The 21,022-nt window shown below is 39.5% G+C and overlaps 2 protein-coding genes, 1 long non-coding RNA gene and 1 pseudogene across 4 annotated transcripts; 1 reads left to right on the top strand and 3 right to left on the bottom strand.

Annotated features, from left to right (window-relative positions):
- Positions 1 to 87: 87 nt before the first annotated feature.
- LOC103722399 (pentatricopeptide repeat-containing protein At5g66520 pseudogene) lies at positions 88 to 2,721 on the bottom strand (annotated as a pseudogene). The gene has a single exon (XR_015969481.2). The product of XR_015969481.2 is annotated as a pentatricopeptide repeat-containing protein At5g66520 pseudogene (transcript).
- A 2,425-nt stretch (positions 2,722 to 5,146) lies between these two features.
- LOC103722404 (uncharacterized) lies at positions 5,147 to 6,679 on the bottom strand. The gene is made up of 3 exons (XR_015969483.2): positions 6,634 to 6,679; positions 5,591 to 5,693; positions 5,147 to 5,489 (listed from the first exon to the last, which is right to left on the bottom strand). It is a non-coding gene; the product is annotated as an uncharacterized LOC103722404 (long non-coding RNA).
- A 1,765-nt stretch (positions 6,680 to 8,444) lies between these two features.
- Positions 8,445 to 11,463, top strand: LOC103724075 (BTB/POZ domain protein). The gene is made up of 3 exons (XM_008815233.5): positions 8,445 to 8,993; positions 9,322 to 9,856; positions 10,960 to 11,463. The coding sequence occupies exons 1-3, from the start codon at positions 8,574 to 8,576 to the stop codon at positions 11,268 to 11,270; spliced, it is 1,266 nt and encodes a 421-aa protein (XP_008813455.4). The 5' UTR covers positions 8,445 to 8,573; the 3' UTR covers positions 11,271 to 11,463.
- Positions 11,464 to 12,134: 671 nt separating this feature from the next.
- Positions 12,135 to 20,714, bottom strand: LOC103722419 (proteasome subunit alpha type-2-A-like). The gene is made up of 11 exons (XM_008812977.6): positions 20,541 to 20,714; positions 20,381 to 20,457; positions 19,381 to 19,445; positions 17,705 to 17,751; positions 15,360 to 15,435; positions 14,920 to 14,987; positions 13,983 to 14,052; positions 13,490 to 13,575; positions 13,172 to 13,234; positions 13,016 to 13,081; positions 12,135 to 12,347 (listed from the first exon to the last, which is right to left on the bottom strand). The coding sequence occupies exons 1-11, from the start codon at positions 20,579 to 20,581 to the stop codon at positions 12,299 to 12,301; spliced, it is 708 nt and encodes a 235-aa protein (XP_008811199.3). The 5' UTR covers positions 20,582 to 20,714; the 3' UTR covers positions 12,135 to 12,298.
- Between the last annotated feature and the right edge of the window lie 308 nt (positions 20,715 to 21,022).

Below are 21,022 nucleotides of genomic sequence, written 5' to 3'. Positions count from 1 at the left end.
CCCTTGGATGGCGGCTGCTTACGGCTTCACTACTGTGAGTCTTTAATAGTCAGTGTACTTTCCATAAAAAAAATTTCCTATTATGTCAGGATTATATCTTGCCAGCATCGTAGCGCACCGGCTTCAACAGGTTTATATTTATTAATTCATAGCACTCGTTACAGTATATTTTGACTACAGATTTATCATAAAAGAAAGTCCTTCCTCTCGCCAAACAATTTTTCAACTAATTAATCAAGCATTTTTTGACCAAAAGATGAGCAACAAACCTTATTCCCTCCTCGCTTTATATGAGAAATGCCATAATCTCTAAATCTTCTTCGACTATCTTATATGGTTGCTTCCGTTCAAGGAAAATCAGCTCCGACGTCTGCAATTTTGCAATCAAAATTTTCCAAAAGTCCCCTTCTATCATAATATCAGAAATTCCCAAATCCTGTGCAAATTGGAGACCCCCCTCTAACAGCCAGAGATTCAATTTGTTTAGCAAATCCCACCATCCCCAATCTTTTAGACATGCCAGCAAAGAACTCTCCCTCATTTGTGGCCAACCACTCCGAAGATACTTTTTGAATGAAAAAGAGGAAGCTATCCGATGTACTTCGGAACCTATTATCTTTTGACTGTATCTGTATCCATATTATATAATACATCCGTTTTGGGGGAAAAAAAAAAGCTCTCCCTTCTGATTTGGACTTACAATTCCCTAAAAATCCCTCCTTTACGAGGATAACACCATCAACATTCAATTTGCCAACCTGTAGTTGTCGATCACGATAAGAACATCATCACATAGATGCTGCAGGGAGTGCTTCCACCATGCTGTTCCCTGGGACTTTTCTCGCCCCCCTCTCCTTCAACAATTTCCTTACCATGACCATGTCATTCCACCTTTTTGCAGCTGCATATATATTGGCCAACAGAACATACCTTCCACCATGATGCGGCTCCAACTCAATCAAACGCTTCCCTACTTCCTCCCCCAGCTCGACATCTCCATGGATCCTACAAGCACCAGCAAGCGCTCCCCACAGCCCTGCATGGGGCTCCACCGGCATCCTGTCCGCAAAATCCAATGCTTCCTTCAGCAGCCCGGCACGGCCCAGCAAATCAACCATGCAACCATAGTGCTCCTGCAGCGGCCTAATCCCATACACTCTCGTCATCGTATCGAAGAACCGTTGCCCCTCATCGACCAGTCCTGAGTGGCTGCATGCACTCAGCAATCCAACGAAGGTTATGGCATTCGGCTCGATGCCCATCAGCTTCATCTTCCAGAAGAGCGCCAATGCTTGCCGCCCGGATCCATTCATGGCCAAGCCGGTCACCATCGAGTTCCATGAATACACGTTCTTCGCAGGCATCTTCTTAAAGACCTCGACCGCCTCGCCTATGCTCCCACACTTGCCGTACATGTCCACCAGAGCCGTTCCCAGGATCGCACTCGACTCAACCTCATGCTGGTTGATGTAATCATGCACCCACCGGCCGTGCTCCAAGTCTCGCAGCTGCGCGCAAGATGACACCACACTGACCAAAGTTGGTTCGTTCGGCGTCACCTCTCTCTGAACCATCTCGTCGAACACGGCCAACGCCTCTCTGCAAAGCCCGCTTTGTGCAAACCCTGAAATCATCGAGCTCCATGACTCCACATTTCTTTCGGGCATTTCACCGAACAGATGCCACGATTCCTCAGCCCTGCCGCTTCGCGCATAGCCTGCGATCATTGCATTCCAAGAGATCAAATTCCTGCTCGGCATCCGATCAAAGAACCACCGGGCACGATCCAGTTCCCCGCGGTTCGAGTACCCAGTGATCAATGCGGTCCAAGAGACGACATCAGCTATGTTAAAATTGTCGTCGAACAGCTGGTGAGCAGAGTTCGTGTCGCCCCAACCCGAGTACATGGTGATGGCGTTGTTGAGGATAAACACGTCAGAGTCCAACCCGAGCTCGATAGCGTGGCAGTGGACGCCTCGGCCGAGGCCGGCGAGGCCGAGGGCGGCGCAAGATTTGAGAAGGAAAGGGAAGGTGAGTCTATCCGGCGAGATTCCGGAACGGAGCATTCGGAGGTAGTAGTTGATTGAATCGATGGGTTCTGGGCTCTGCGAGAAGGCGCGGATCATGGTGTTGTACATGAAGAGGGTGGGGTGGGCGACGGCGTCGAAAAGGAGCTTGGCGTAGCGTAGGTCGCCGGAGGGCGCGATAGCGGCGGCGGCGAGGAGGCGCGCGAGGGTGAAGGGGTCGGAGGAGAGGCCGGAGGTGATGATGTGGGCGTGGGTGCGCTTGAGCTCTGACATGGAGAGGAAGGCGGTGAGGGAGTAAGAAAGGTTGGGGTGGTGGAGGAGCTCCATCCTTCTCGCCAGGAAGCCGACGCCAGCCATTTCTTTTTCCCTCTCTCTTCTTCATGGGTCCGCGATTCTGCAGGAAGAGGTAGTGGTTATCATCTCAAAGAGAGAAACCCATGCTTCTCGAGTCCATGTAGTCTGTGCCCCAGAAGTCCTTGAGAGTTACACGTACAGTTCGGAATAATATAGCAAGTGATTATAAGTTTGGGTTTCGGAACTGATGAGGTGACTGGCTTGATGTACAGCCACCTGGTGCACTAGTATATATATATTTTTTAAGGGCACAATGTACAGCCATCTCAAGATCGCTTGAGCCGTATTCCCATTTCGGCCTAAATTCTACGATGACAATAAAAATTTAATGAAAATAATATAATTTATTTTATAAAAATTAATATTAATATATAATTATGTGATATAATAATATTAATTTTTTTACTGTTTTATCTAAAATATTATTTTTTTAAATATATATCCTCCTAAATATGCATAAGCATATGAATACTCTTATAAATTTACTATTTGCATATACATTCTTATAATTTTTTTTGTATGTTTATCTGTAAGAATATTCTAATTATTTAAAATTTAAATTATTTATTTTTTAACAGTATTAAATGGTATGAATGTGTATATTAAATATATATATATATATATACAAATAAAAAGTATATATGTAAAATAAATATTTTATGAAGGTATACGTAAAAATTATAATTTGACGAAAATATTATATAATTTTATATATTTTCAAGGATATATATGTAAAAAATTTATAAAAAATAATATACTAGTTCAACCACAAACCCGCACACATAAACACAAAAAAATATAGCATGAGGAGAAAAAAATTAATACAGATATGTTTGTACGTGTTGATTCGTGACGGTTCACTAGCTGAGCAAAGGAGGCAAGCAGCCCGGAACAAATGCCTAGGGGTGGCACATAATTAGTAAACTATAAGAGCCACATCTCACAGCTATAATCCTGCTTTCTGATTGGAGATGAAGTAAACGATGTGCTTATCAATATTTGGACATAGTGCACCATACACTCTCAGGAAAAGTATAGTCAATAGGCTCACTGGGAGAAGAGGGAAATAAAGAACCTATATATTGGTTTTTCTGAAGTAGCAAATAAAGCCACATCCCAGCACATAAATTTTTCTGTTCATGGAGTTGAACCTACTTAAACAAGAGCAGAATTAATGGACTGACAAAATGTGCAGCTGTTCCATGGTCTGAGCCGAGGAACCAATAATAACAGTTAATATTTCTCTGAACGACCTAAATCTAGGGCTGGAAGCCAAGTTGAACACCCACTGGTAGTCAATAAATCTTCCAATAAATACCACCGAACAAAATTTCACAACATACAGCAGCCTTCCAAATTATACAAGACCACAGATCACTTGGCCAGCACTATTTGCAAGCACCCATCTTCTGCAGACAATTGCAATCGCCACTATTTTATTTTTTTCCCCCCAACAACTTAGATCGTTGTCTGATCTCTTCATGCCTCACAGGGATGACATCTTAATGTATGCAACTTCCTTTGGAATACAAGAAACGTATCAGGCAACAATCCACAATATATAGATTCATAGATAAAACCAGTTGATCAACAAGCTAACAAAGAACACTAGACATCCCGGTCTTGTACTTTTCTTAGACAAGTTTCATAGGTTTTAAGTAACTTTGCAGGCCCCACACCCCAATAGTCCTTTTCCATCAGATTGATGGCCAGCTCTGAGCCGGTTGAGCAAGTATCATCACCTGATTCACCAGTTTCCTGAACCAGTGTCAACATATGTCCCAATGCATGGGATTCCACTGGGCATTTTTTGTGGGTGCCGAATGCCAAATAAGATAGATCCCATTTCTTCGGGTTTGCAGAGCTTCAAGGCTTGCCCAGAAAAGAATTCACATGCAAGATTACCAAAATGGAGAAACTGATACATGCATTTCAAAAGGTAAAAAGAACAAAAAAAACCTTAAGCTAATCATAAAGTCATGCGAGGATGGATTGTGCAACAAATGAAAACACTTTCTGATTGACTGCTTCAGCCATACCCCATATTAGTACACAACCAAAGATGGTGTGGCACCTTGAGTAAAGGCTATCAGTATTCTTCAATATCCAGTTCATTGTATCACAGGGCCCAGCCTTGATTACTGTCATCCTGAAAAACGAAAAAATTGCTAGAGTTAGACAGGATAGAAGTCACAATAATGCAGAGTACATGACATAGCACAAAAGATGAGAACAACCTAGAGAAAACTAAGGAACAGAAAACGACCTTAACAATAAAAAGTGGCCATGTGCATAGACTACTTGTTTGAGGTAGAAGCAAGCCTAATAATGTAAGACATCGTGTAAGATATCCATGAACAAATGGCAGGATATCCTGTTGGTATTTAGATGCCAAGCATCCAGCACAAATCCCTTAAGCTTTGAAAAGTGACTGAGGTTTGTAGAATATAGTTTAGTATTAACAGTTAAGGATGTTCAAGTCTTTTCATATCAATATGAGGCTAGATATGGAGCAGAACTTTAAGCTAAGAAGATCCAGTTGACTAATCAGCAGGTTTTTATGATTCCTTGTCAACCTGACAACCCTATAAGGATGATTTATACAATTCTCAAATGTGGGGACTTGTCCAACACCTCCGACCACAGGATGCGAATCAATCCTCAGGATGATTTTATATAATTGTAAATGCAGGACTCATCCACAATCTTCCAAGCCTGAAAGATGTCCAGATATCAGATCCACCAACCAATAGACAATAACAAGTTAGATAGTGTTAGCAACCAAAGATATCACATGTAAGAGCATTTCAACAGGTGGCACTTGTATGCTCCCTCACAATCACTCATACAAACACAAAACCCTTAAAATGGAAAAAGACAAACCTAAGAAAAATCTTTTAGCCTGCACATAAGCAGATATGCAGAACGAAAAGAGGCATCATTACATCATATTCTAGGTAGTTACTCTTTGAGAAACATTGCAGATTTTCTTTGTCTTTTTTCCCATCAACTGAGGTCACCAGGTGGTACAAGAATGAGGTAAGCAGCAGCCACTGGATCTATAGATTTTAAGTCCCCATAGCCAAATCATGGGAAATTTAGAGGGAACTAGACACAAAAAAATGTCGCACAGCTAAGAGAGAGTGATGGTAAACCAATGGCGTTCCATCAGAATATGCAACAGAAGGGTGAGGTCCCATTTAGCGCACCTCAAACCATATAATGGATGGCTTTCTCCCCAATAGAACTTGTTTGCTGATTGAAGAAATACAACCAGAAAAGGAAATCCATTAAGAAGCTTTCTGCGCAAACCTGACATCATTGTCATGAATACAATATACTTCAGTACATGCAGAACACGAGGAGATTGACATCAATGAATAGATACAGATTGGAACCAAGTTACTCTTAATAAAATAGCTGAATACATGTGTAATTGCTTGCTGGGTTTTTTACATGTTTGCAACTACAATCTTCTTGCAGCATGACTATAAAACTGAAAGTGAAGTGAACAAAACTGAATTCAAATGGCTTTCTTAAACTATAAAATCAACAAAAAAAAAAAAAAAAACTTAGGCAGCACTAAAACTTTTGACCGGTAAAATAAAATGATCAAATAGGTCGAATATAAGACCAATAAGACAAGCGACCAAATCTATGTTAGTTTCAGGTATAATCAAGATTATGAACCAGGTAACCATAGAGGAGGAGAGAATAATTCCAGAAACGGCACTAGAAACAGAACAGCCATCGAGGATCATATCACGTCAAGTCCTCCACAATCAAGAGGTCCCTCAAAGCAGAATCACCGGGGGCATTTTGGCCTTAGAATTTCCTCACTGATCATGTCAAGCCCTCGATTACTCCTCCAAATATCAAGATATCTTCTTGGACTCCTCTCCCCCATACACTCCAGTACTGTTTCATCTTTCAAAATTCTGAATGAATTTTATTTCCTTGCTTCTAATTTTTATGGTTTTTCCCCTTTTTGCCACATCTCACTATATCTAAAATAACAAAAGTGCATTTCCTATTCTGAACACATAATCAACTGAATCTTGTTTATAATTCTGATTCCATACCCAAAGTTTTTTACTCAGCATTCTCTCTCTAACATTATTCACTATAAGGCTATAAGATTAGGGTGCAATGTACAGAATAGACAATAGAAAACCAACAAATGAACAGAATGGACCCCAATATAATTTACAGGATAGTGAAATTAAAAGACGAAAGTGGAAGGAGATTGTACTGGAGACGAAAAATATGAGCAACGAAGAGGGGATTCGGAGGATGGCTATTGGTCGAACTTCTTGCGGAGGTATTCGCGGACGAGCTCGCGGCGGGCCTGGGCGCGGGCTTGCTGGGGGGCGACGTTGGCGTAGGAGAGATGGATCCCGACGGCGATCAGCGCGACGCCCGTCGCGAAGCAGCAGGCCGCCGCCGCCAGCTGCTTCGGCGTTGGGGGAACCTGCCACATGATTCCCGAAACCAGAGCGATGGGGGAAACCGTCGGCGCCGTCTCTTACCGCCATCGGTTTTTAACGTGCGGTCTCATCCTCGTTAGTCTGGACCTTTGTTGGATCCAACCCAAAGCCGATCTTTATCGTATCCGATGGACATGGACTTTGGATCTGGTTACGATATCTAACCCATGGACTTTGGTACTGTCGTGGTTCAAATTCGACCCGAGAGTGACCACGCCGGAAGAGTCGGGAGAGCTACCAGATGGGATGGAAAAAGGACGCCATTTTCTATGCATCGGCGGACCTGCACAAAGCCGGAGTTCCGGTGAAGGCCCTCCAATGATAAAGTTAAAGTGGATCTTAGTTGGTCCAAAAGTCCTTCAGGTATTATCCGATGGGGCTATTAATAGTCCCCATAGAGGTGCCCAGGTAGCGGAGATATGGCCCGTTTTCATCATGAAAGGAGATGAGTCTTAGACAGATAGCGTGCAACTAGAGCTTGCTTGATGCACACAGCATAGATCGTTCCGGTGAATGGTATGGCGTTGATAGGTATGACAAGGTATGGTCCCTGATTGATATGTCGTGGCGTGGCTAGCAAGCAAAGCATGGTGCATAGATAAGAATTTTAATGATGCATAGAAAAAAGAAAAGAAAAGAAAAAAATTTATGGACTTGAAACTCAATTGATAAGAATTTTAATGATGCATGGATACAATATATATTACATGCATGTTTTTATTGGCAAATGTTAGCTGAAAAATCCTAGTGTGCAATATCTGTGTCCATATGAATATATCAATATTAGGTGAAATTTGTCATATTCAATGAATCATTTTTTATAATTACAACTCTAAATCAGTTCTTACCAATAACAAAGAAAATTTGCAAGGATCAGGTTTGCAGCGTACTTGGTAAAAACCTCATATACATTGCAAGAAGGAGCGTAATGCACCAAAGACTTTATGGATTATATTTCACCTTTGCTTAAATCCCAAGTTTGTCGAACAATTATCTTATAATCTGGCACTATCTTTCTTTTTAAATTTTTTGAGATGCAAGAAGTACTCGATCTTAGCCAACTCCACAGCAACAAAACCGGCCCATAGCATTGATTCAGCTTAAATCATGCAGAGCAGCCGGAAAGTTCTTCCACCAACTTTATTCCTTCGGTGAAAATAAAATTTCAATCCAATAACCGATATAAATTGCGTCATTAATTTGTCTTATATATCCTTGTATTCCTTCACAGTTAAGGTATTTCGTAGACCGACATCGTCATGAATTATGCAAAACTAATTCACCATTTCAGATCTGATTCCTTATTAGGAGTTAAAACACTTGCTTCTGTTGTTTTACTCCTAATCCAAATTCCACCGGATACTCCCTTGCCATTTGATATGCACGTAACTACCAAGAATTCTACTGAAAACTATCAAGACTAAATGGTTGGTCAGAGAAATCCCTCGCCGCACCGACTGAGGTGGATATGAACAAAAAGGAGCTCGACAGCAAATTTTGTAGGTGTCTTTCATTCCCCACTTACTAGCGTTATAAGCCTCAAGTAAGTCTACCACCGAAAACAAGTGACGTAGGCCCTGAGCTCTAAATCCATCCAAAATTCTAGTCGGTATCCCGAGAGAAAAAGAATTCATAAAAGAGGAAGCTCCCTCTCCTGTTCTTCTCCTAGCTAGCTAGAATACCTACCATTTAGAGAAAGAGATAGATGGCCTTGGTGATGGCTTCTTCTAATCTGGCCACGGCCGTCGACAAAGGCCTCCTAGTGAGGCCTTCGGGTGTCAGCGGCATCATGAACTCCATATTCGTTTCCACTGCGACCAAGGCATCGAGGATGCTCGTGGCTGCTGCCTCGGCGGCGGTGGCCACCGGAGAAGGGGAGAGGTGGCGGCCCATGAACACCGTGCGTTACCTGGTGATGCTAACTATATGGGCTAACGTCTGGGTGCTTCGGATCATAACCGATATCTTCCCTCCTTCACCTGCTGTTCTTTCCCTGCTGGATTTTGGTGTTGAAGGATTGATTCACAAGAAGCCGTCCTCCTCCTCTACGGCCATTGTTTTGCATGGAGGAAGTGGGAGTGTACTCGGCGCCAACTCTACAGCTATAGGGAGAGCCCTATCGCATGTAAGTATAGCCTGTTTGCATGCAATATATTAGATGTCTTAGCAAAAAAAATGAATATATTAGATGTGATATATGTTTCTATCCTCTTTCTTTTTTTGATTTCTTTCACTATTTCAGCATCAACTCGAGAGTTGAGCAACAGCTCGACCATATGAGTGCATGCAATCAAATACTCGAAACTCACGTTAATTTCAAGCTCCTTCTATGTTCCAACTACATATGGTGGAGGAGCTCCTTGGCAAGCTCTAGATGCAATTAAACTAAGTAGTTCATGAACAACCACCTTTGTATGCCGGATACCGAAATCTTTCTCTTATTTTGTTGCCAGATCTTGCTGATCCTGAATGACCTCCCCTTCACGTCAAGAAACTACGAGTTCGTGCTGGCTGCGGCGGACAGAGTGCTGAACGAGAACGTCCAGCTGGGGCACTCGGAACTCCTGGAGGTCAACCGGGCCGTCCTCGCCTCCGCCTTCTCCCGCACCAGCGAGCTCCTCCGTCGCGCCCTCCAACGATCCTCCTCCATCACCGGCACCTGGCCGTCGCGCGTCCTCAGCCTCCTCCCGCTCGGCCCCCTCCTCGCCACCTTGTACGACGGCCTCCGCCTCTGCCTCGGCGGCCTCCTCCCGTCCGCCGCCGTCGGCGCTCTCCGGCCGTACAAGCCCCACCTGCTGGTGGCGCCGAGCACGAACGAGTGGGTGGAGGCGGAGAAGCTGGCGCACGAGATGCTGTGGATCACGAACAAGCTGAGAGCTAGCTCGGCCGTCGGAGAGGCGATCGTGCGCTGGGCCTTCGCGTCCGGGCTGGCGTCGCTCTCTTTGACCGCTCATCCCAGGGTTCAGGGTCCGATAGTCAAGATCACTGGTGAGATATTCCTGACCGTCCGATCCATCATCTATTAACCCTCTAGAAACTTGGATATTCAAGATAAGCCCCTCACTTGCTAACGAGAGATAAACTCATAGATCGTGACTCATGAAGGGATGATATCTTAAACTTCTTAAATAAAATATTAAGAAGATTATTAATTTGCATGAACTTTTTTCTTTTAATTTAAATTATTATTGTAGTAAAAAAGCCATCTTGTTCATCTTTGATTAAGTACATCAATGACAATCATTAGGTATTGGATAGTTCTAATAATTATGTTGAGCATGCCAGTAATTCTTTTTTTATGTTTTTTTGTATGGATTGCCTTTAGAGAATTTCATTGAAGCAACTTCTCTTCTTATATTTTACTCAGTTGGGCTCTTTACTAATGATCAACAAGGGAAAGGATGATTTGTATCATAAAAATATTTTTCTTTGCATAAATACCCTTCCAAAATTGATATTTTCATGTATACCCTCATAAAATGCTTATTTTATTATTCTATCTTTTTTTATCTTTATTTTTGCGTATGTACCAAAGCTATCTAATTCTGTTAAAAAATTAACGGTTCCAATTAAAATGACTAAAATATTTTTAATAGGCAGATGTGCAAAAGAAAATATTTATAAGGTGATTGTGATGGAAGATAAAAAAATAATTTAAAATTTTTATTTTATTTTTAATTAAAATAAATATAATTTTTATTAACGGTGTTAGAAGAACCACTATATTAGAAGTATCTGTGCAAAATAGTATTTTATGAAGGTACAGAAATAAATATTAATTTTTAAAAAAAATATTCACACAAATTTAAATATGTAGAAGAGTATACATGTGAGGACATAAAAATTAACAAGTGAAATCGATGATGCAGATGCTTCTATTGGTGGAAGTTGGATGCATTGAGCTATCATGCGAGGACATAAACATTAACAAAACAATTTAACTATGTAATTGAGGCATAGCTTTTTAGAAGGAATGTTCCTTCACATGGTTTTAATCTTTCTCATAATTAAATTTGTGAAAGCAAAGTAATGTTCAGATTCATGAAGGGTTATATAGAAGAATCTCTAATTTGATCTCTGTGTGTTTGCAGTCGTATTGCTACGGGAGCTGGCACGTGGGGAGTGGGAGACAGCGAGGGAGGTCAGATTCGGGATATTGGCGTTGTGGATGCCACTGCTCTGCCATGCGAGCCACGGGGTAACGAGCCCGGTGCTTACAGGGATGGAAAAGTGGGAGATGGAAAGGGTAATCGAAGACCTCGTCATCGGCCTGCCATGGGAGGACCAGGAGATCATCCTTCGCAACTGGCTCGAGGATTTCTCCGCCTCCGACTCCGATTGGCCCAACCTCTCGAGGCCATTTGACCGGTGGTGCCGGTACACGCGCAAGCTACTTTGTTGAACTCCGTGGTGTAGTTACTCACTTAAGCTACTTTGCTAAAGTATTCTTATATGTTATCATGATCTCATCCTAGAGCATGCATGTATGGGTAAAGCATTGCATTTATAGGTAATTAATGATATGTTGTGATGCGTGATAAAAAAAAAGCTTGTATAGTTTGGAAAGAAGTTTTTATTGACAAAAAAAAGAAGAATCTACTTCAACTGATATGCCCTATTTGTTAGGCTCGCTGATATACTGCAATGGTGGCTCCATACGGCATAGAAATTTAGATATGGTTAGATATACAAAATTTGCTTAACATTATGATTTATGTTTTTTTTTTCCTCTCAAAAAAGGTTTTACCTAACCCACTATGTCCTTTGTTTAATACCCATTTTGAGGAGTGGGAACCTTGAATTGAAAACCGTTTATTCTGCCCATCGCCACTTCTTTCGCTGACCCTATCCACCTCCTACGGTGCAGCATTGCCTGCTGTCTCATGTAAAAGTAGGGCTGGGGAGAGACTCCAAAGAGCTGGTCACTTTTTTTTTATTTCCTCTAATTTCCATTTAATAGAATAACAAAACAGCCAGAGGAAAATTAACGGTTGCAACTATGGCTAAATCCGGAAAGGAATTAGTTCATGTATAGAAATATTGAGCCTGGAAGCATCCAAATTTGTTGGGTTTCAGAATTGGATTTAATTTTGTTTTTGAAGGCGAGACTTGAATTTTATGTTAATCAAAATACATATCTATGATTCCTATTTGCTCACTTATAATCAGTTTATACTAGATATCAGATCAATGAATATTCAATTTATCCTTTGACCATGCTTCCAGCATGGTAAGCATTTCAGTGGGTATTTTAGGCAAGTCATGCTGCAGGTTAAAACTTCAATTAATAAGTGTCAAGTAAAGAAGACATTACACCATAGACAAATTTGGAGCAAAAGAGCTGAAATCGAGAGACAAAAATTTTAACATCAAATATGATATACATTAAAACAATTCAATATCCCTTGTTAGAAGCAGGATTTGACAAAATTACTCGACTTCTGCCAGGTAATCATCAATCTCAGCTGGAGTAAGTATCCTGCAACATAAAAAGAAATATAATGAGTATGATATTAATTATAAGAACATAGAAATACCACCACCCTTTCATTCCTCTTGCATGCAGCACACTGTGACCACCCCGTAATCCGGATCATTACCATCTTCCCATACATCAATGACAACTTTTTTGATCATTGGTTATACATAACACTACTGTCCAGCTACTTGTACTATTACTAAATCCATTTAAGCTATGTTTGGTTGCCAACTGATAGAACCAGAATCAGCCGATTTAGACACATTCGAGCCCATCTATAACTTCTTCCTTGCTCTCTGAGCATCCAAACATAGCTCTGGCAAAAGCTTGAGGAGCTTCAGATGCCCAGCCGCTACAATATTCAGCAATTCTTATTCATAACAGGATATTCTTACTGGTAAGTTCCTGCGGTAAAACAAGGATGTGGAGACATTTCTAATAGAATTACACTGCCAACCTTTTTTTCTAACTCCACCTAATATTAATTAGGTTAATGTTGCCTAATCTGTGCATCTATGTCAACAGATGGAACAGACATGGTTAACCCTTTCCATTTAGTTAAACATGGAAACAGTGCAATTCTACTCACTGGACACAATAGACTGATAAAACCACTTAAAAACACTGAAAAACTTGAGGAGCCATTAGTGAAGAGAAATTGAACAAACCTGAACTTACGGTCAGCTCCAATAATTCCAATTTCAATGTTCTTGCCAGAAATTTGACCTTCAAACCTATACATTTTGGAACACATCCCATCAAATTAATATCACTGAAGATCCAAGTATTTAAGACAAAAGTTCAAATGAAACATATGAAAATACCCTTCTTTAAGAGTCAAAATGGCAGTATGCACAGCATCTTCAAGCTCCATATCATCAGTATACCTACAATCGGAAGAAATGCCCCAAGTTGTAAAACAGTCATAGATGGTGATGCTTGTAGTGGAGGTTACCAATGTGCCTCAAGCAAGGAGAAAGCATGACAGCGAACAAAGAATTTCTGAGATGAATTAAAGTTTTCTAAGTGGAGAAGGAGGTCGTCTGATAGTTCTAAGGGGGATTGGAAGGTTTTGTTCATGATTCAACATGAAGCAGACAACATGAACTAAATTATGGATGACATCAGCCAGCATTGGGTACCTCTTCTCGAGAAATGTCTTTGCATTGGAAACATTTTTCCCCATTGCAGATGCTTTCCAAGAGAAGTATGAACCTGATGGGTCAACCTAGAAAACAAGGTTCAAAGAAATAAAAAGATGTATAAGATTTAAGTTGTCACATCATCTTAATCACAGTAGCTATAAGAAGGTGAGACAAAATTAAGATCAAGTGGTGTGAGAAATCATCAATTAAAGGTCATGCTAATCACAGTAGCCATAAGAAGCCAGATGACCCGCACATACCTATTAAAATGGAACAAGGTACAGATTAAAATCAAGTCGTAGGAGATACTCAATTTAAGATGTACATGGATAATATTATATACAAAAACAAATTATATTGATGGATCCTAACTATAGGCAATGTGCCCGACAGAAATTATTAGAAATTACCTTATTAGAAATTATTAGAAATTATTAGAAATTACTGATGGTTAAACCAGTAAAGAGAATAAGGTAAGATGCCAAAATACCTGATAGAGCTGGGGACCATTGTCGTCATATCCAGCAACCAGCAAAGAAACTCCAAATGGCCTTACACCACTGCAGGGGTTAAGGAAAGGAAGAAAAGGAAAGCATGAATTTATTATTATAATGCCTTCTCTATACGAACCAGACAAGTGCAGTTTGAGGCTGGAATATCTGATTGTGCACCTAAAGTTGGAGCATAAGACTCTCACGCCCACTTGAAACTTGGGCCAGGGAAGTTTGCTTTTGTTACGTACATGCAATATTTTCCATACAAATTACTCTGTCGTTTATCCAAGTTTGAGGGCATTCATGACTGGCCTCAACCTGATAACAGTCCTCAAGTATGAATAAAAAAGCTACGCTTAAATAAGCTTAGGCACCAGAAGGTTACCAAAGCCTTGGAAGGAGTCTAATCAAGATGGAACGAGGAAACTACATCTAAAAGCAGAAGAATAACCAAAGTTCAACTTGTTCTTTCATGTATTTTTGAAGAATAAGCCAACTGGTTTAATTGACCTGGTAGAAGGTTTGATATAGAAGACCAGTGAGTTAACAGAAAAATACATGAAGATTGGCAAATCAAATGAAAGAAAAACAATACCACATACAGTGAATCTTGTAGTGTTTTTGGTAGAGGTATATGACCAAAAAGTAAGAATTTACCATGAAGAACAGAGACGTACAAAACCCGACCTAAAAATTGAGGTGATAAAGGATAGGCCAATATGCAGCTCTGGTGCCGCATTAAAATTTGAAATATTGGGATAACAGTTAACTTCATAGGTCATTTTCAACGGAGGAGGAGCCACTGGTTCTTATATATGTATGTAAAAAAATTAGGTCCCAACATTCCATCCTTGACAAACAGCTAGGCTTTTCCACTTGCTAATGAAATTCTAATTCACCTCCATTGGCAAAGCAACTCAGAAAGTAACATACCCAGATTGAGTGAACTCCTGCATTACAGCCGCATTTTCCCTAACAAGTTGCGTAACTGGTATTGGCTCCTGCAATCATGAATTTACAGTGACTATCATAAAGCATGATATAAAAATATAAACTTAGACAAATGCAGATTCACTGTCATTCTTGTAGACAAAAACATCCAGAAAGGACAATAAAGCAAAGAAACTTAGTACTATCAGGTCCTCATTGTCATGTGTCTATTAAAAAACTGTATTTTTTTTATTCAAGGGCAAGCAAAATGAGGCAGAAGTCTACACTTAAATGATTGCCCTTCAATCCATTAGTTCCAAAGTGTAAATTGAAATAAGGAATGTGTTCTCGGAAGACCATATCTAATATGCTTTTTGGGGTGGTAAAATAAACAGGTAGGTACTGGTGCTATGTAAATGGAAGGCTTTCCGGTTGAACCATACCTTATATAGTCGATAATACTGTTGTGCTTGTTTTCTGCTTTTTCTCACCAGAACACGGGAATCTGGGCCCATTCCACTGCACGTAAACATACAAACAAAATTAACAATAGCAACTAGTAGAGAAGGTAGTTCTACAAAGAAAGGTGACAAATACTCAGCAATAGCATATTATGAAGGTGGTCAATGAATACTCCATTTTAGGGGTGGAGCTCGGTTTCGATCCTGAGCCAAGCTCTATTTAAGAAAATGTAAAAGTGCTATACACATATAACATGCATATAATTTACATGTAAATGTTTGAATGCTAAAGCTTTTCTTAGTATACATACATAGATATGCATATATATAAACTTGCATAGAGAGAGATGGGCTAGAATCCGGTCGACCAGATTTGAGGTCAAGTCCGGTCAGTTTTGATCGGACAACAGGGTCTAATATCAATGATCCACATCGTTTGATGCGATCGACTATTCTAAACAGTTTATACACTAAAAATCATGTGATCTAGAAACCCTTTGCTTATGCATAGAGTAGTAAAAAATATGTATTGCTTCATATTATTTAAATTGTCCATTTTTGACCACTTAATGCAAAGGCTAGGGGCCTCTAAATCACATGATTTTTGTGTATAAACAGTTTATAGGTAGTAGACCACATCAACGGCTCAAATCATCAATGTCGAACCCCGTCTGATCAGGACTAGCCGGATTTGAGTTGAAATCAGATTGATCATATTCTAGTTCACCTCATATACACGCACTAAGGAAAAAAACTTTAACATTGTTATTGATTGAAAGTTTTAATCTTGCACTTTATTATTTTTCTTTTATTCCTAAACATTTTTTTCTTTCAAAATGCTCTTTTGTTCTACGACATCATATTAAATTGAATTGTAGATAGGAAAAAAAGAGAGTGTGATAACAAAATATCCATGGATAATACTAATCAACTGCCAGCAAAAAAGTGTTATTCCACATGTATATATGCAAGCTATACTCATAATCTTTTTTCAAAAAAAAAATGGTGAAGAAGAACCTGCCTTTATCAAGAACACCTTGGGGTAGCTCTAAGTCATCTTTTCCAGAAGAGACAGAGGTGATCCATAAGAAAGATAGGTAATCCACCATGGGTGATCAGGAAGTATCATCTGGACAGAGGGAAATCAAGGTAAAGCGAAATAAGAGAGAAATATGCAAGATCAATACTAGGTTGTGAGGCATGAGAAGTAGGGGATAGGGTGCTGATGCTGGAAGGTTTCAGGATGAATCTGATCAATGGTCTCTTTGTGGTTCTGCTTGGTGGATTTTTTTCTTGGAAGCCTATTTGGAAGTTTTTATATGACAGAATGATCTCTATTTGGTAGTTTTTATATGAATAAAAAGAAGAATCCCAACAGAATTGGAATCCTATCATAAAAGTATAGAGGTTTTACCTTTCTTTTAATGTTTGTGTGATCCAAGTCCTGTAATTTTGAAGAGAATTGAAACTTTTGAGGGGGGGTACGTTAAATTGAATAGAAGACTAGGTGATTCAAGGTAGATAGATATTAAGGAAAACTTCGGAGTTGGGTGTGCCACAGTCCTGTGGCTCTAACATGGCTAAGCCCCTACCCCATTTCAAGTGTCAAAAGAAATGTAGCATTTTGTAGGTATCAAATTTACCAATTCATGCAAGTTTCGTCATGGTATCATACCAATGAATTAGTGCAAAGTATATTTTGTAGTATCGGACCATGTTGGTCCATACTGGGCATACCGGCTCATATTGGCAGAGAATCAATACTTGATAATAACCCCTATACAGAGTGTTGATACCAAGACCCAGACTGTATCAACACTGTACCAGTTGCGTACCGAAATTAGTTCCGAAACTGGTACTTTAAAGTTCAAACTTTGGTGCAGCATTCACTGCACTAGGCTTCTGTCATGTCAGTGATGTGCAATTTAGCAGGCTGGACCACTTCCGAAGTTTCTGGCATGCACTTTTCTTGTAAACATTTATCAATTCAACAGCTTCTATTATTTATATCAAAACTAATTATCAGGAAACATTCACTCAACACAATTCCACAGTGTACAACAAAATAAACAAGCATGAGACTGAATATGTGAAAAACCTTATAAAGTAAACAAACCACTACAATTATCACCACGACTATTTTCCAACATCTCAAAAATCATGCTAAAGGAGTCCATATATTATCATATAAATCATCCCAAGATAATCTCATGCATAAAATCAAAGTTCAGAACTATTTTGGAGGTCATAAAATATTTAATATCATAAACAAAATATAAGCAACTTAAATAAATAAAGCAATGAATATGGTAAGTGGCATATAGCACCTGTAAACAACTCCAATGTTTGTTGTCATTAGCTGGATCTTTTGCACCTATAGTTAAACAAGTAACAGGTTTAAAATTAAGTTTCCACGTTCCAAAAGAGAAGGGAAACATAAGGAGACTTAAGATTGGATAGGTGCCTAGAACTTATTGATAAAGCTGAAGGTTAAATGTAACTCTCTAAGGAAATGTGATCAGTAGAAAAATAAAGGCAAGGAAAAGTGCCAGATATTGTAGTCAACAGCTGATTAACGGATACCAATGTAAGAAGACATTGAGGGAGAGACCTATTTCAACAAAAGAAAAAGCTTCCAAGCATATCCCTTCATTAGTCAACAAAATATTCAACTTTGAAATAAGTGTGCAGAATACAGCAGACCCCATATAACTATACCACCCATATTAATTCTTCGAGCATTAGATGACACACTTAAAAAAATGTTGGTATTTATATTACTAGGTCCTGTCATTATCATTTAGAAAAGAAAATTTTAGTAAAGTTGAATGTGGTAGAAGTATCCAGATCATGTACGTCTTGGATATGTGTAGAAGCATATGTTATATGACTTCCATGCCTCCAAAATCAAATGTTACAATCCTAGAGGGCCAACTACCCATTTCAATGGGAAACTGAACATTCTCAGACTACTTATGGTCCATAAACTTTGAAATTGCCCAAACAACTCTTAAGATTGACCCAAGTAGAGCAATGCAAGCAATATCTTCACTGACTAGTCGGAATTGATGAGGGCGTTACAAAAAGAAAAATAAGGGCGCCCTAGGAAAACAAGGTGGCATACAAGAGGGAGCATGGACTCAGCACATCTTGGTAACACAGATCCTCAAGGGGTGGTCTAAGGAGAGTCATGCACATCTTGAGGCTAGCCTATGCAAATGCCTCGAGGCTCATTAGTAAGGCATGCATAAGACAGAAGATGGTTCCCCGGTTATAGGAACTTAAAACCTCAAACTATGAAAGCAGTAAGGGACATAATCGTATGTTAAGAGCCAGTCATGGAACAATCTAAAACATCAGTGGATCTCAACTTGATCCACAAAACCGAACACACATATATCAGTTGAAGCATATTGGTAATGCGTAGCATTTATTGAATGAATTTCAGTTTCTTCCCCGGAATGAAAAACATAAAAGAAGGTAAATTTCTTACCATAAAAAGTTAGTGCCTCCTGAAACTATTAAGATCAAAGAACTATCTGGTCTATGACTCTTCATGAAGCATTAATATGCCTTCCTAACAATGCGATAAGCAGAGGCACATATAAAAGGTATACCTTGTTAAATTTGCAGGCAGTGAAATATGCAAACAGAAAATGATCATAACTACATCTTCACGTTGAGTTCTAAAATTAAAAAATCATGAATCAAGTACACGAATGTGCAGAATCAAACAAAATAGATACATTTTCAATTTGTTTAGTTTTTTACTTCCTTTAGAGAGCAAGCGAGCATCAGAGATTACAAACCAAAAGGATGCATAAAAAGAGTTAAGCAATGTTTCCGTCTTCACAATAAAGAAAGGGTAAAAATATCTCATTTAGAAAATAGCGAAAAAAGTTTGGACCAGGGGAAATATCAAATGAGCTTCTGCTTTGCTACAATATTACACGCAGACAAGCACAGGTATTTCCAGAGGTGGAAGCAAGTGATGTGTGCTTACAGATGTCTCATCCACTAAGATGGAAGGCAATTTCTTCTCAGTTGCAATAACAACACCATTAGCAGCTGCAGTCATCACCATTAAAAATGTTATAATATTAGATATGACAGATAAGAAAATCAAAGATAACAGACTAGTGAAGAAACATTATATGAGGAATCACATAAATGATGTTCCACTAAGTCTGGCCAGTCGCTAGGGTTCCATCACAACACCATCTCAATCAATCTAGCATCTAAAGTTAAATGAAACACATCAATCCCATTATAAAAGAGCCAACAAGAGGAATAATTAATGTCAATGGCATGACTTGTCTGTGTTCAGAAAACAATCAACGAGAAGTAACATGACCCTTCAGTCTTAACTTTTGAACTAACTCAGATGTTGTCTGGGGGAAGAAAAAAAGAGGCCCAGACCCTTGACTATAATCTATAATAACAATATAATAAACAAGAATAAGATAAACCCTAGTCAAATAATGAAATACTTGAGCATGTCATATTTTCAACAACTCTTGATTAAGATGATATATTACTCCTGACATGATTCTACAAGCATGTCAAGCACTGCACCTGGTAAATTCTTACAATTAGAGTGCGAAATTCAGGTTAGCATTCTGAAGAAAATATTTCTATTACGGCTAAAATTCAGAAAGGACCTCAGTTCAGGAGCTGGCACCCTACATATAACCCAAATTAAGGCTAAAAGTGGTTTCTTGTGCTTCTCAACAATCTGCTTGAGTGCAAAACTTACCAACGGTAGGCATATCAACCCTAGACGTCCAGCAAAAAACGACTCATATTCACTGTGACACGATGCTTGGAGACTAAACTAGAAAACAGAAAGGGGAAAAAACATTCCGAAATAGGTATTTCTATATCAAAAAAAAGTCCATAAAAATCATTACTTGGAGAAGATTAGCGGAGCAAGAACCGATATACGCCGACAGGTGTGATAGAAAACAAGAAGGGTGGGGAACGTCTAAAGAGGGAGAGACTACCTTTGATTCCGAGAGAAGTTTGGCCGGATCCAACGGCCATCAGGGCGTGCTCGATCTGGACCAGCTTCCCCGAAGGGCTGAATAAAGAAACGGAGTTAGGATCGAAGGATTTGAGGGTTGGGGAGAATGTATCGATCGGGGTGGAAGGATCGGTGAATACCTGAAGGTAGTTAACGAGAACGAATATTGGCTGTCTCCCATGACGACTCTACGATTGGAGTGGTCGGCGAGAAAGAACTGCGAGCGACACCCAGAGGGCGGGTTTTTTTTCAGACGAGAAAAGGGAGGAGACGAGAACCCTTGCCCAAGAAAGAATAGGGAAAACTGGAAAAGTGATCTCACCTGGGTTTATTTTAAGGAAAGGGTTTGATGGATGGCTGGGATTATTGCCCTGATCTAGCGATGTTTATATTTTTATATCTTTTTTACGTAATATTATCGAGGCAGTTTTGTAAAAGTCTAGAGTAAATTATGCTTTTGATTATCCAAAGTTTACAAATTTTTTTGAACAATTTTTATAATTCAAAAACCTCTAATTAGATTTTTTTTGATTTTTATATATAATTTAATATAGCCCTTGCGGCTGATTTCGACCAATTTATGGCACTAAAAAGTTGTACCTGCACACTTGATGTCCTTTTC

This window comes from Phoenix dactylifera, chromosome 10 (genome assembly GCF_051530095.1).
Source record: "Phoenix dactylifera cultivar Ajwa chromosome 10, Ajwa_hap1_PhDact_Kaust_v1.1, whole genome shotgun sequence".
NCBI classification, from domain to species: domain Eukaryota; kingdom Viridiplantae; phylum Streptophyta; class Magnoliopsida; order Arecales; family Arecaceae; genus Phoenix; species Phoenix dactylifera.
Note: the sequence above shows the minus strand (reverse complement) of the source record. Positions and strands in the feature narration are given on the sequence as shown.